Source organism: Scyliorhinus torazame, chromosome 3 (assembly GCF_047496885.1).
Source record: "Scyliorhinus torazame isolate Kashiwa2021f chromosome 3, sScyTor2.1, whole genome shotgun sequence".
NCBI classification, from domain to species: Eukaryota; Metazoa; Chordata; class Chondrichthyes; order Carcharhiniformes; family Scyliorhinidae; genus Scyliorhinus; species Scyliorhinus torazame.
The window spans coordinates 262,458,026-262,472,916 of record NC_092709.1 but is presented as its reverse complement, the minus strand read 5'-3'; the positions used below and the strand labels follow the sequence as shown (position 1 = coordinate 262,472,916).

Below are 14,891 nucleotides of genomic sequence, written 5' to 3'. Positions count from 1 at the left end.
TGCAGTCAGTGATTACTTCCCCTGCCTTCGTTTTTAATGAAGCCACTTTCCTTGTAGATCGACATATTGCGTTTTTTGGTCCTTCACACATGCCCCTAGCATTCCATGTGGAAGGACATCTGGATATTCTGTCAAAGTTACAGCCAGTAGTCATTGGTGCACTGCCTAGCAGTCTGTTGGACTTTACCTCAAGCAGCTTAGTGCATTTGGAGACTTCTTTCTCAGATCTCTGTGATTAATGAAAGCACACAGCTGGACTTCAATGACAGGTTCCATCAGTGATGTTATACTATAGTGATACTATAGGGTTGTATCCGAAGTTTGATGCACATCAAGGATTATTCTGTATCACAGACAATGCTGTGGTAGCTGCGAGTGATGAGAATACAGTTCAGAGATTCACATCTGGTGATGATCAGATTTAACTATTTCGAAATCCCGAATGTTGGATGTCTCCAGGACACTTGTGCCATGTTTTGTGGTGAAAAGTTAGTTACACACAGCATGCGTAGCAGCAAAGCTCAAGTGGTCTCTGTCCATTTATCTTTCCAAGACCATGATGTCAGAGGCAGGAGAGCCATGCCTTATGGTCCCCACCCACTCTTCCATTGAAATAGTCCAAAACGAAAAGATGTTCTGACTTAGGGATTGTGCCAATAGCAGGGTCAAGTTCATAGAATTCCTTCAGTGCAAAAGGAGCCCATTCAACCCATCAAGTCTGCACCGACCTTCTGAAATAGCACCCGACACAAGTCCACTGCTCCATCCACCCTCCCCTACCGTGCACATCCCTGGACACTAAGGAGCAATTTAGCATGGTCAATCCACCTAACCTGCACAACTTTGGACTGCAGGAGGAAACTGGAGCACCCGGAGGAAACCCACACAGACACATGGAGAATGTACAAACTCCACACAGTCACCCAAGGCTGCAATTGAACCCGGGTTTCTGGCGCTGTGAGGCAGCAGTGCTAACCATTGTGCTACCCTGCCTCATAGAACTGCTCTGTAGTGATGTGCAGCATTGGAGGATATAGTCATAAGATTAACCAGTCCAGTTTCAGTTGAGAGATGAAAAGAGTTATGAATATTTGTTGGCCATTCTATCATTGAGTCAAGTTATTTACAGTGAAGCCTATACCTTGCTTGTGTTTCCACTGTACTCTCCACCGCCAGATGAACGCATAATGTTTTCTTTCAGCAATCTGCTCTTAGCTTCCCTACAAGAGACCGGTCTCGCAATGTCAATGTTCAGCCTAGCAAGTTCTATGTCCCACTTAGCCCTGGTGTTCCAACTCTCAGAGTTGGCATTTTCTTCTTTTTGTTTGTTTTCCTGGTCTGTTCATTTATTGAGCAGAAACTGCAAGCACCCATTGAAGCAGATGGACCATGGAGAGAATCAGCATCTAGTCAGGAGCAGTCGTAATTATTCCATGTTATGTTAATACTTTGCAGCAAAGCCAGTGTGCCCTCATCATTGGATTCCACGACCTGACCAGTTTTCTTGGGGGGGGGGGGACAACGACACACAATTAGATGTAGGCAATAACTGCTGGCCTAACCAGCCCTGCCCAAATCCCACAAACAAATAAAAAAAGTGGAACTAATTTAATGGTCTTTGATTCAGCCAATTGAAATTCTGCAGGTGATTTCAGAAAACGTGCTCATGCTCAATTTGATATTAGTCTTCGTCTCATGTTCAATCCAGCGTTCAGATTCAAGCCTTACATCCAGTTCATCTGCTTCTATCATTGAATATCATTGATCTCTGTTCCCATCTCAGTATCCATTCTTCTGTAGACTTATTTTTTCCAATATATTAGCTTGGATTGAGGATTGGTTAACAGATAGAAGTAAATAAATCATTTTCAGTTCGGTAGTTTGTAATTCGTGGGATGCCATTTATCATTTATTTATAATCTATAGCAATGATTTAAATGAGGGGTCGGAGTTTGTGGATGACAAAAAGCTAAGTGGGAACGTAAGATGCAAGGAGGACACAAAAAGGTTGCAAAAGAATGTAGGCAGTTTAAATGAGTGTGCAAGGTGGCAGATGAGTATAATGTGTGGAAATATTTCCACTTGAATTATCTCCTTTGGTAGAAAGACAAATGGAATATTCTTTTTAATAACAATAATAATCTTTATTGTCACAAGTAGGTTTACATTTTACATTAACACTGCAATGAAGTTACTGTGAAAAGCCCCTAGTCGCCACATTCCGGCGCCAGTTCGGGTCACAGAGGGAGAATTCAAAATACCCAAATTTACCTAACAGCTCGTCTTCCAGGAGTTAAAAGGTGAGAGATTATCAAATGCTGGTATGGTTTTTAATGTACAATTAACCATATGTGACTATGAATGTAACAAGTTTTAAATTCTTACAATTTGATGACAAAATGTTTGGTTTGCCTAGAATATGATTTTAACAAATAAATCAGAAATGTTTTATTCTTTAGTTATTGTGCAATATCTGGAAAACAGCAAATATTGAAGCGTTCACCATTGTGATTAAAGCTCTTTTTGAATTTTAAATGCAACATACTGTTCGAGAGTAAATATGCATCAGTTCTTGGGAGTAATTTTATGCAATAAACAGGCTATTTCCCACATGGAAAGTCCAGACTTGTGTGTGGCTTCCATGCTGAAATTCCAACTGAGTTTATGCTTCCACAACGGAGTTGCTAAGGGGCACTAAAAGCAAGTAGATTTGAAATGGGGCCAGATGCCCGAACGATTAACTATACAGCCATATACAAGTTTGAATAAATGCTTGCTTGTGACAAATTTGGAGACAGAAATTGGATTTTAATTAAACTGTCACAAATAATAGAAAATTAGGTGATAAAATAAGCTGCAAGAAATTTAAAATCTGACATTATATAAAAATGTGCAGTTGTTAGCCTTCACCAAGTATCAGGGTCGAATGATCAACAATGCAGACAAAAATAAATGGGTAATTTTCTAATCCCAGTTCAAATTAAGGCTACATCATATTAAATGTACAGAAGAGCACAGAATACTAAAACAACTTTTAAAAAGTGAATATGTGACATTCATATAAAATAGAGACATTTCACAGAAATGTATCCCTCCTGGAAATTATTTGTGAAAGAGACAAACAGATGTATAATTCGATGACCTTTTCGTTTCAAAAAAAGCAAAAATGATCAAGCTTCTGTAACAAGAGGTTGGTCAGCAAAGGCAAGTGGCTTTAGTTGCCGCCTATCCATCATTCCTCCCGGCATCACTTTTGGATTCAACAATGGCCTATACCAAGCATCCAAACAATAATAAGTAAAATATAGTGACATGCGGATACTGTGAATCCTCCAGGAATACACAAAACAAATAATTGTTTTGATCGTTTAAGATATTTAATGGCATTTTGATTAACAAGAATTATTTATTGGTGTGTTACAACACAATTAATAAAGTATACTTTTAATACAAAATGTTAAATTCTCAAGAATAGCAAGCAGGTGTTAAAAGTTATATACACGTAAATTAGAATGAGTACGGATGTAAAGTTGTAGTACTTTCTATTAATGGGCTTCAAACTGGTTTCATTAAAATCCATAACCGAATAGAAGGTGCATTTCAATTATATTTTTTTATTCGTACTTACCCATTATCTGCAAAAGCCATAAACCGCTTAGTATGTGCAAAATACTTCTCAATACAAAATCTTCAGATCAACCAGTTTTCAACTTAAGGAATTTTTGAAATTGACAGAAGAAAATATGGAAGTTTAATTTGTTTCTCCCCCGACTTCTTTCAACGTAATTATTAAAAGAATATTTAGTCACCATAAATCCTGCTCTTCACTTTTTTTCCCTCAAATAATGATACTGCTCACTTCTACACAATAATATTCTGGTATCTCACATTGTGAAATATTCCAGTTACCCCTGTTAGAAGTACAAAACCTGATGTGCTTGGAGCATCTATGGCAATGTTAATCCTTGCTTTTCCATTTGTTATTGTTGTAATATTGCTGGCTAATAAATCCAGAAATGTTTTAATTCAGCAGTTGAAAATTTTTCAAAGTACTTTTCCTTAACTGAAGAGAAAAAAATGAAGTTCAAATACTGATGGAATTAGAAGATGCAAACTGTGACACATAAGATGCAAGCACAAGATTAGTTGGAAGCACCTTCATGGGCAGATCCCAGCTGAATGTGTCCACATCTATTTTTCCTGCCCCAGTCCAAGTAATTATTTCCGACTGGTTCTCAAGTACAGTAGGCGGTTCCACTGGCTCACGAGCTGTGACAAACTCAAAATGTAAGCGCCACCTTAAAGACACTGAAATTAAAAAGCATGCATTAATCATTTCAATATATATAATGAACCTATGACTTAAAATCATACAAAATGTAAGGATTTTTAAAAATCTGAAATATTAAGATTACTTGTTGTGGGCATCAATTTAAACAATTATATTTCTTGTATGTAGTCATTTTAGGCTCCTCTATCATTCCTCTTTCCTGAAGATGACACTCGACAACAACTGACCATCTCAATAACTCACGATGTACAACTTAAATTGGCAAAATGCCTAGTTTATTTTACATGACGGAGGGAGGAAGGAAACCAAGAGAAATTCAGACATCAAACAAGGACTGGAGATGGAAATACAGGTGACAAGTCAAAAATCTAGGCTCTCTTCACTCAAACCCCACCATTTTCCTTCAAAGGTCTCTTCAGAAGAATTTCAAAAGAGGCCCATGATGTTGACGATTCTGCCACTGGGGAAACACATAAATCTGCAGATTTAGATGAGAGCAGGGATAATAAACTGGGATAGGGAGCTATTAAAGGTCAATGAAGATGGTATAATAGCTGAACAAGGCTTAGGATTTGAGGCGGTGTTGTGCAGATATGTTGGAGTTTATGTTTGGTGGTGTTCAGAAAACTAGGTATGATAGGTCAGTCAAGAGTGACTACTCTTTGGAAATATCTTCCAGTGACTACTGTTTGGAAATATTGTTGATGTCAAGAGATGATAGTACTTCATTCAGAATATGAAGGTACGATGTGACCAAATATTTCTGACCAGAAACCAAAACACTCAACAATTTTCTTTCACAGAATATGGCATCGCTGGCTAGGCCAGCATTTATTGCCCATTCCTAATGGTCCTCGAGAAGATGGTGGTGAGCAGCTTCTTAAACCACTGAAGACCACATGATGTAGATACACCAACAGCACTGATGGGAATTTTGACACAGCAACAGTAAAGGAATAGCGTATACTTCAAAGTCAGGATGGTTTGTGGCTTGGACGGGAACTTGAAGGTGGTGGTGTTCTTGTCTAGTTCAGTTTCTGGTCAATGATAACCCCAGGATGTTAATGGTGGGGGATTCAGCGATGGTAATGCCACTGAATATCAAGTGGAGATGGTTGGACTCTCCCTTGTTGGAGATGGTCGTTGCCTGGCATTGGAGGGTTTTGAACCTACAATGATAACATGCAAGTATACGCTACACATATCATTACTTTAAAAGACAGACGTCTATTATATTTTTAAAAAGAGTATTTCACAACACAGGCTGTCCCAAAGCACTTTACAGCTAATGAACTACTTTGGAAGTATTGTCATTGGAAAACTGCTATAAATGAAAATGTGGCAGCATGGTAGCGCACGTGCTAGCACTGTGGCTTCACAGCACCAGGGTCCCAGGTTCAATTCCCTGATGGGTCACTGTCTGTGCGGAGTCTGCACATTCTCCCGTGTCTGCGTGGGTTTCCTCCGGGTGCTCCGGTTTCCTCCCACAATCCAAAGACGTGCAGGTTTGGTGGATTGGCCATGCTAAATTTCCCTTAGTGTCCAAAAAGGTTAGGAGGGGTTATTGGGTTATGGGGATAGGGTGGAAGTGAGGGCTTAAGTGGGTCGGTGCAGACTCGATGAGCCGAATGGCCTCCTTCTGCACTGTATGTTCTATGTTCCAATTTGCACACAGCAAGCTCTGACCAACAGCAATGTGATAAATGACCAGACTATCTGTTTTGGTGATCTTGCGTGAGGGATAAATATTGGCCAGGACATCAGGGATAACACTGCTGCTCTTCTTTGAAATCGTGCCAAGGCACTACGCCTTCCTGAGAGGACAGACATGGTTTAACATCTCATTTGAAAGACAACATTTCCGACTGTGCAGCACTCTCTCAATACTGTGCCAGAGTATCAACCTTGATTTATGTACTCAAGTCCTGCAGTAGGACCTGAACCCACAACCTTCTGACTCAGAGACAAGAATGCTACCAGCTGAACCAGTCAAGGGAAGAGAATGCGTTTGCTCACAAAAGGACTCAGTTTCTTCAAGTTTGCCTTGTGTAAAATTTTTAATTTAAAAAAAAAAAAAAATTTTTATTCAAATTTTCACAAAATATCAGCCACAAAATACAGAAAAAGAACACCCCCCCCCCCCCATATACATAAATAATAAATTAACAGCCTTCATCAACACAACGGCCAAAATACACGCCCACTCAAGAAAAACGAACCAGCCCCCCCCCCCCCCGCCCCCCAGAGTTGCTGCCGCTGCTGACCATCTTCTAACGTTCTGCCAGGAAGTCTAGGAACGGTTGCCACCACCTGAAGAACCCTTGTACCGATCCCCTCAAGGTGAATTTCACCCTCTCCAATTTAATAAACCCCTCCATATCGCTGATCCAGGATTCCACGCTTGGGGGCCTCGCATCCTGCCATTCATGAAGAATCCTTCGCCGGGCTACCAGGGACGCAAAGGCCAGAATACCGGCTTCTTTCGCCTCCTGCACTCCCGGCTCCTCTGCCACCCCAAATATTGCGAGCCCCCAGCCCGACTTGACCTTGGAACCTACCACCCTCGACACCGTCCTCGCTACACCCTTCCAAAAGTCCTCCAGCGCTGGGCAAGCCCAGAACATGTGGGTGTGATTTGCTGGGCTCCCTGAGCACCTAACACACCTGTCCTCGCACCCAAAGAACCGGCTTATCCGTGCCCCAGTCATGTGAGCCCCATGCAGCACCTTAAATTGTATGAGGCTCAGCCTCGCGCAAGAGGAGGAAGAGTTCACCCTCCCCAGGTCATCCGCCCACATCCCCTCGCCAATCTCCTCACCCAACTCCTCCTCCCACTTACCCTTTAGCTCCTCCACTGAGGCCTCCTCCTCCTCCTGCATCACCTGATATGTTGCAGAGATCCTTCCCTCTCCAACCCACACCCCCGACAGCACCCTGTCCTGGACCCCGCACGGCAGCAACAGTGGGAACTCCACCACCTGCCGCCGAACAAACGCCCTTACTGCATATATCTGAAGGCGTTCCCCGGGGGGAGCCCGATCTTCTCCTCCAGCTCATCCAGGCTCGCGAACTTCCCGTCCACAAACAGGTGCCCCATCCTTCTAATACCTACCCTGTACCGTCCATCCTCCCCGGGACAAACCGGTGGTTGCGCCGAATCGGAGACCACACCGAGGCCCTCACCTCCCCCCTGTGATGTCTCCATTGCCCCCAAAATTTTGAGGGTAGCCGCCACCACCGGGCTCGTGGTATACCTCGTTGGAGGAAGCGGCAGCGGCGCCGTTACCAGCGCCTCCAGGTTCATGCCCACACAGGACGCTATCTCCAGCCTCTTCCATGCCGCCTCATCCCCTTCCGTCACCCACTTACGCACCATCGCCACGTTGGCGGCCCAATAGTACCCACAGAGGATAGGCAGCGCCAACCCCCATCCCTGCACCGTTCCAGGAACACCCTTCTCACCCTCGGGGACATCTGCGCCCACACAAACCTCAATGCTCCTGTTAACCCGCCTGAAGGCGGCCCTAGGGATCAGAATGGGGAGGCATTGGAACCGGAACAAAAACCTCGGGAGCACCGTCATTTTAACTGACTGAACTCTACCCGCCAGGGAGAGTGGCAGCACGTCCCACCTCTTAAACTCCTCCTCCATCTGCTCCACCAGCCTCGTGAAGTTAAGCTTATGTAAGGGCCCCCAGTTCCTAGCCACCTGGACACCCAGGTACCTGAAACTCCTCTCCGCTCTTTTTAGCGGGAGCTCACCAATCCCCCTCTCCTGGTCCCCCGGGTGCACTACGAACAACTCGCTCTTCCCCATATTAAGCTTCTACCCAGAGAAATCTCCAAACTCCCTATGAATCCTCATCACCTCCGGCATTCCCCCCACCGGGTCCGCCACATATAGCAGCAAATCATCTGCATAGAGCGACACCCGATGCTCCTCCTCCCCCCAAGCCCCAGCCCCCTCCAGTTCCTCGACGCCATGGCCAGGGGTTCAATCGCCAGCGCAAAGAGCAGGGGAGACAGGAGACACCCCTGCCTCGTCCCCCGGTATAGCCGGAAATACTCTGACCTCCTTCTGTTCGTGGCCACATACAGCAGCCTCACACACCTGACGAAGCCCTCCCCTCCCCTCCCCTGAACCTTTTCAACACCTCCCACAGTTACCCCCTCTCCATCCTATCAAAGGCCTTCTCCGCATCCATCGCCACCACTATCTCCGCCTCCCCTTCCATCGCCGGCATCATTATAACATTCAAGAGCCTCCATACATTAGTATTCAACTGCCTCCCTTTCACAAACCCCGTCTGATCCTCGTGTATGACCTGCAGCACACAGTCCTCTATCCTCTTGGCCAAAATCTTTGCCAGCAACTTTGCATCTACAATTAAGAGTGAGACCGGCCTATCTGACCCACACTGTAGGGGATCCTTGTCCCGCTTCAGGATCAGGGAAATCAGCGCTCTAGACCTCGTCGGGGGCAGAGCCCCCCCCTTCCCTTGCCTTGTTGAAGGTCCTTACCAACAGCGGGCCCAGCAGGTCCGCATACTTCTTGTAAAATTTAACCGGGAACCCATCCGGCCCCGGTGCTTTCCCCACCTACATGTTCCCTATCCCTTTGACCAACTCCTCCAACCCAACCGGCGCCCCCAACCCCGCCACCTGCCCCTCCTCCACCCTCGGAAACCTCAGCCGGTCCAGGAAGCGAACCATCCCTCCCTCTTCCAGTGGGGGCTCAGACCGGTACAGTTCCTCGTAGAAATCCCTGAAGACCCCATTGATACCCACCGCACTTCGCACCGTGTTCCCTCCTCCATCCCTAACTCCCCCGATCTCCCTAGCTGCCTCGCGCCTCCAAAGCTGGTGCGCCAGCATCCGGCTCGCCTTTTCTCCGTATTCATATACCGCCCCCTGCACCTTCCGCCTTCCTGGTGGTCGACAAATCAAACTCAACCTGGAGGCTACGCCGCTCCCTAAGCAATCCCTCCTCCGGGGCCTCCGCGAACCTCCTATCCACCCTCACCATCTCCCCCACAAAGTTCTCCTTCTCTCTCCTCTCCCCCTCTCCTTGTGTGCCCTAATGGAGATCAGCTCTCCTCTGACCACCGCCTTCAGCGCCTCCCAGACCACCCCTACTTGCACCTCCCCATTGTCATTAGCCTCCAGGTACCTTTCTATACACTTCCGGACCCGACCGCTCACCTCCTCGTCCGCCAGCAACCCCATCTCTAGGCGCCACAGCGGGCGCTGGTCCCTCTCCTCCCCCAACTCGAGGTCCACCCAGTGCGGAGCATGACCAGAAATGCCTATCGCCGAGTGCTCCGTATCCTCCACCCCCGGAATCAGCGACCTGCTCGTGACAAAAACGTCAATCCGGGAGTAGGCCTTGTGGACATGGGAGAAGAATGAAAATTCCCTGGCCCCCGGCCTCGCAAACCTCCACGGATCCACCCCTCCCATCTGGTCCATGAACCCCCTCAGCACCTTGGCTGCCGCCGGCCTCCTGCCCGTCCTAGACCTAGAGCGATCCAATGCCGGGTCCAGCACAGTGTTGAAATCTCCCCCCATTATCAGGCCCCCTGTCTCCAGGTCCGGAATCCGGCCCAGCATATGCCGCATGAACCCCGCATCATCCCAATTCGGGGCATATACATGTACCAACACCACCCGCTCCCCCTGCAGCTTGCCACTTACCATCACATACCTACCGCCACTGTCTGCCACAATGCTCGACGCCTCGAATGACACTCTCTTCCCCACTAAGATCGCCACCCCCTGAATTTTTGCATCCAAACCAGAGTGAAACACCTGCCCTGGAGAAGCTCCTGCTGCTCTTGCACCCACTGCCTCCACGCTGCCTGGTCTCCGCCCGCCGCCATCTTGGTTCTCCTCCCTCGCACCTTTCTTTGCTTCAATGCCACTTTTTTTTTTTTATAAATATAATCGCCCCACTCCTGGTCCAATCCATACACTATCGGGGGAATGTTGCTGTCCCATTCCCACACCGGGAAACGTCGAACAAGCGCCGTTACGGGCCCTAAAAAGAGCCCAAAAGTCAATTTTTAGCGGGAGCTGCCGAACGTGCGACTTAGCTCCGCATAGCCGCAACCGGAAGTCGTCCCTTGTGTAAAATTAAACAATACACATCAGAATAGTTACAAGTTCAATCATGGTTTGTTTTGAATTATCTGATCTCAATCAGGACAGAAATATAGGTGCTACAATTGACCGCATTGCCCTGGTTCACATACCAACAGGCAGACTGTGGGAGGATAAGTGGAATAGTGTCAATTCTTGTTTTTGATCACTAATGAACAAGCTCCACAAAAGAGGAGTGTGAAAATCAGAATCTGAACACGCATCCACTTCTTCGCTCATGGAATTTCTACTTGGATAAGTGGTCTGGTCCTGCGGGCTCCCAGTGATCATGTCAGTATGGATCAGCATTACCCTCCAAAGAAGGGAAGAAAATTAGGAAGTGGAACATGTATTTGAAATCTTATGCAGTATTCAATTTGCAAGATCCAGGATAGAGCTTTATAGAAATGTAGAATGGTTACACGTTTGTGGCAGTTCTCTGCAAGAGTAACTCACCTCTCCCCACCTTTTCCAGTAGCCGTGCAAATATTTTCACTTCTGATAATTATCCAATTCTCTTCAGAAAGCCACAAATGAATCTGCTTCACCACACTGTCTGACAGTGCATTCTGAATCCTCACCACGTACTGTTATGAAAAAGGTTTTTCTTTCTGTCACCATTGCTTCTTTTCCTAGTTATCTTTAATTGGTGTCCTCTGGTTCTTGACCCTTCTGCTGATGGGAACAGATTTCTCCCTATCCATTCTGTCAAGTCTCCTATTGATTTTAAATATCTCTATCAAGTCTCCTTTTAATCTTCTTTAAGGATAACAATTCCAGCTTTTTGAATCTATGTAGCTGAGGCTATTCATCCTTGGAACCATTCTTGTGAATTTTTTCTGCACCTTCGCTAATGCCTTCTTTTGCATCTTAAAGTATGGTTCGACCATAAGACATAGGAGCAGAATTAGGCCCTTCGGCCCATCGAGTCTGCACCATTCAATCATGGCTGATATGTTTCTCATACCCATTCTCCTGCCTTCTCCCCATAACCCCTGATCCTTTTATTCATCAAGAACCTATCTACCTCTGTCTTAAAGACACTCTGATTTGGCCTCCACAGTCTTTTGTGGCAAAGAGTTCCACAGATTCACCACCCACTGGCTGAAGAAATTCCTTATCATCACTGTTTTAAAGGATCATCCATTCAGTCTGAGGCTGTGCCCTCAGGTTTTAGTTTCTCCTACTGGTGGAAAGATCCTTTCCATATTCCATATATCGTGGGGCAGCGCGGTAGCATTGTGGATAGCACAATTGCTTCACAGCTCCAGGGTCCCAGGTTCGATTCCGGCTTGGGTCACTGTGCGGAGTCTGCACATCCTCCCCGTGTGTGCGTGGGTTTCCTCCGGGTGCTCCGGTTTCCTCCCACAGTCCAAAGATGTGCAGGTTAGGTGGGTTGGCCATAATAAATTGCCCTTAGTGTCCAAAATTGCCCTTAGTGTTGGGTGGGGTTACTGGGTTATGGGGATAGGGTGGAGGTGTTGACCTTGGGTAGGGTGCTCTTTCCAAGAGCCGGTGCAGACTCGATGGGCCAAATGGCCTCCTTCTGCACTGTAAATTCTATGATATTCACTCTACCTTCACCTCTCAGTATCCTGTAAGTTTCAATGAGATCCCCCCTCATCCTTATAAACTCCATCGAGTACAAACCCAGAGTCCTCAACAGCTCCTTATATGACAATTCCTTAATTCCAGGGATCATTCTTGTGAACTTCCTCTGGACCCTCTCCAAGGCCAGCACATCCGTCCTTAGATACTTGGACATAATACTGCTGTCGAGGCTGAACTAGGGTTTTATACAGGCTTAACATACTTCCTGCATCTCTTGACCTTGCCTGAACACCTCCTAGCCAGAAATATTTAGTACCAAGACCTACCCTTTTTTGAATCAGGTCTCCATCATCACCACAATATCATATTCCCATGTGGGTATCTGTGCCTGCAGCTCACCAACCTGATTTATCACTCCACACATAAGCAAAGTAAATTTAATTTAGACCGTATTATATTCCCTCTTACTCTGACCCCACCTCATACTTAGTGCGATCTCTCTGAATTCCCACTTTCTTTGCTAATATTTCCTGGCTCCCCTCCTCCTACCAAGTTAGTTTAAACTCTCTGCAATAGTACGAGAGAATCATCCCACAGGATACTATCTCATCTTTGTTCAGGTGACACCAGTCTGCCCTGTACAGATCCCAATGCCACCAGAATAGGTCCCAATGTCCCAGAAATCTAAAACCCTCCCTCCTGTGCCACACAGTTAGCTCTATTATCCTATTTCTATGTTCACTAGTATGTGATACGGAGAGTAATTTGGCAAGTACTACCTTCAAGATCACGCCTGTTAGTTTCTTTCCCATCTCGCTAAACTCTGCCTGCAGGAACTTATCCTTCTTTCTAACTACGTTATTGGAACAAATGTGGATCACGAGGCTGACTGTTCACATTCTCCTTCAGTGTTCTGCAACCACTCAAGGGTGACACTGACACCTAGTGGGCAACATACCATCCTGGATTCACATCTGCAGCTACAGAAACACCAATCTGACAATCAAATCCCCTATCACTGTTGATTTTCCAATCTTCCTCCTGCTTCCCCTGTACAACCCAGCTATCCATGGTACCATGGACTTTGGTTTGGCTGCAGAAGAACCATCACTCTCAGAATTGAATACTACATACTGCCCGCATATCTTAAAGCTGTGGAATAACCACATCTATGACCTCATGCTATACACAAATCTCTCAACCTCATGCAAATGATAGTGATGCCAGGTTCTGCTCATTCACCAAAATCGTAGCTCAAGCAGCTGTAGCTGATGACACTTCCTTGTCCAGAGCACGTGAATGGTCCTGGAATTCCCACATGGAAAGGGGTGTGCACTCCACAGGTTTGAGCTGTCTCTCCATGCTTCTTTTTATTCGGGACTACTGAACTTATTACTTTAATAACTAAAGGTTCGTCAGCTACTCACCTTATCACTTTGTCTTATTGGGAGGGAAGATTTTAATTTCCTGAAAATGTCAGAACCTTTTAGCGTTACTACCCCTCGTTATATAATTTTAATTTCATCCCCTAGATCTGATTAATTGCGAGCAGCACGGTGGCTAGCACTGCTGCCTCATGGCACTGAGGACCTGGGTTCGATCCCGGCCCCAGGTCACTGTCCGTGTGAAGTTCGCACATTCTCCCAGTGTTTGCCTGGGTCTCATCCCTACAACCCAAAGATGTGCAGGCTAGGTGGATTGACCATGCTAAATTGTTCCTTAATTGGGAAAAAATTTGGATACTCTTTTAAAAAAAAAAAAAATCTGATTAATTGATTAGTTTAGTTGTTTAAAATTGTAAATAAGTTTTTAACAATTGGTTTAATATTATGATGTTATGATGCAGAGGATCGAATGACAAACATTGCAGTTGGCCCGTCATGGTGTGTGCCGATGACATGGCATTGGATTAATGTTATTTAATTATACAGTTGTAATAAGCCCTAGTAACTTGCATTTCAAGGGACCAGAAACCAAAATTGATTGAATTATCTAATCACTGTTTGAAGGGAGAAGACCGGCTGTGTGAGCAAGAGCTGTCATGGTTACTTGTTAACTTGCAATGCTCCTGATGAACATAACTATTTGATTTATTTTTCAGCAGAGAAATGTAGATTTACTTAAATACACAAAATACTATAATATATATACCATATAACCACACAAATAAAATAAATGGTACACACTTACCTACACTGGTGATGAAACTAGGTGTGGCGCTAAGTGGAATAGGTAAACTGAAGTGAGTCTTGGCAGTGTGCAAACATGACTCCTGGTGTCGAGCATGCGTACTAAGGGAAAGAGGTTGCCTTGGTTTTCTCTGGTACTCCTCTTGTACATGCTCCTCAGTTTGTAACGACACTGAGAACTGCAAATAAGAATACTGGCACTCAAATTAGTGGCTAAATCTAAACTCAAATAATTGTTTAAATTTTAATTCCCATCGTTAATGACTATGTTCCACATTGAAAACTGACAAATAAGGTTTATTTATCAAATGGAATCTGATAATACATTTGGATTAACTTCTGTCCACATTCATGAGAAGCATCAGCTTCATGCTTTGAACTAGCAGCATCTCTCCAACTAAAGAACTACATAAATTTATCCTGAAGATACAAATCCTACGTGAGGCACTGTGTCAGGGGTGCTGACATTTCATGAATATCTTTATCAAGTGACCGAATACTCCAAGTTCAGGCATGGAGACATGACAGTGGATCTTAAACCCACCTTCAGCAAACATCTCTGGACATATTTCAAAAAAGAGCATTGGACAATGATGAGAAACAAAGGGGATTAACAATGACTAATAATTTTCTCTTCTCTCCTCCTCCTTTGTCCCAGGAGTGCTAATGCAAATTGTAATCACCCCGTTTTTACCTTCAGGCCACCCTCCATCGCGTTGTGT

General features: G+C 45.2%; 1 protein-coding gene across 2 annotated transcripts in view; it reads right to left on the bottom strand.

Annotated features, from left to right (window-relative positions):
- Window positions 1–2,787: 2,787 nt before the first annotated feature.
- rgp1 (GP1 homolog, RAB6A GEF complex partner 1) overlaps window positions 2,788–14,891 on the bottom strand; it is a 42,854-nt gene continuing 30,750 nt past the window's right edge. For both annotated transcript variants that reach the window (XM_072497183.1, XM_072497182.1), the window contains exons 7-8: window positions 14,171–14,348; window positions 2,788–4,308 (exon numbers count right to left, since the gene is read on the bottom strand). In XM_072497183.1, the coding sequence (XP_072353284.1) occupies window positions 4,085–4,308; window positions 14,171–14,348 (402 nt within the window). In that variant the 3' untranslated portion in view covers window positions 2,788–4,084. The remainder of the gene's footprint in view (window positions 4,309–14,170; window positions 14,349–14,891) is intronic.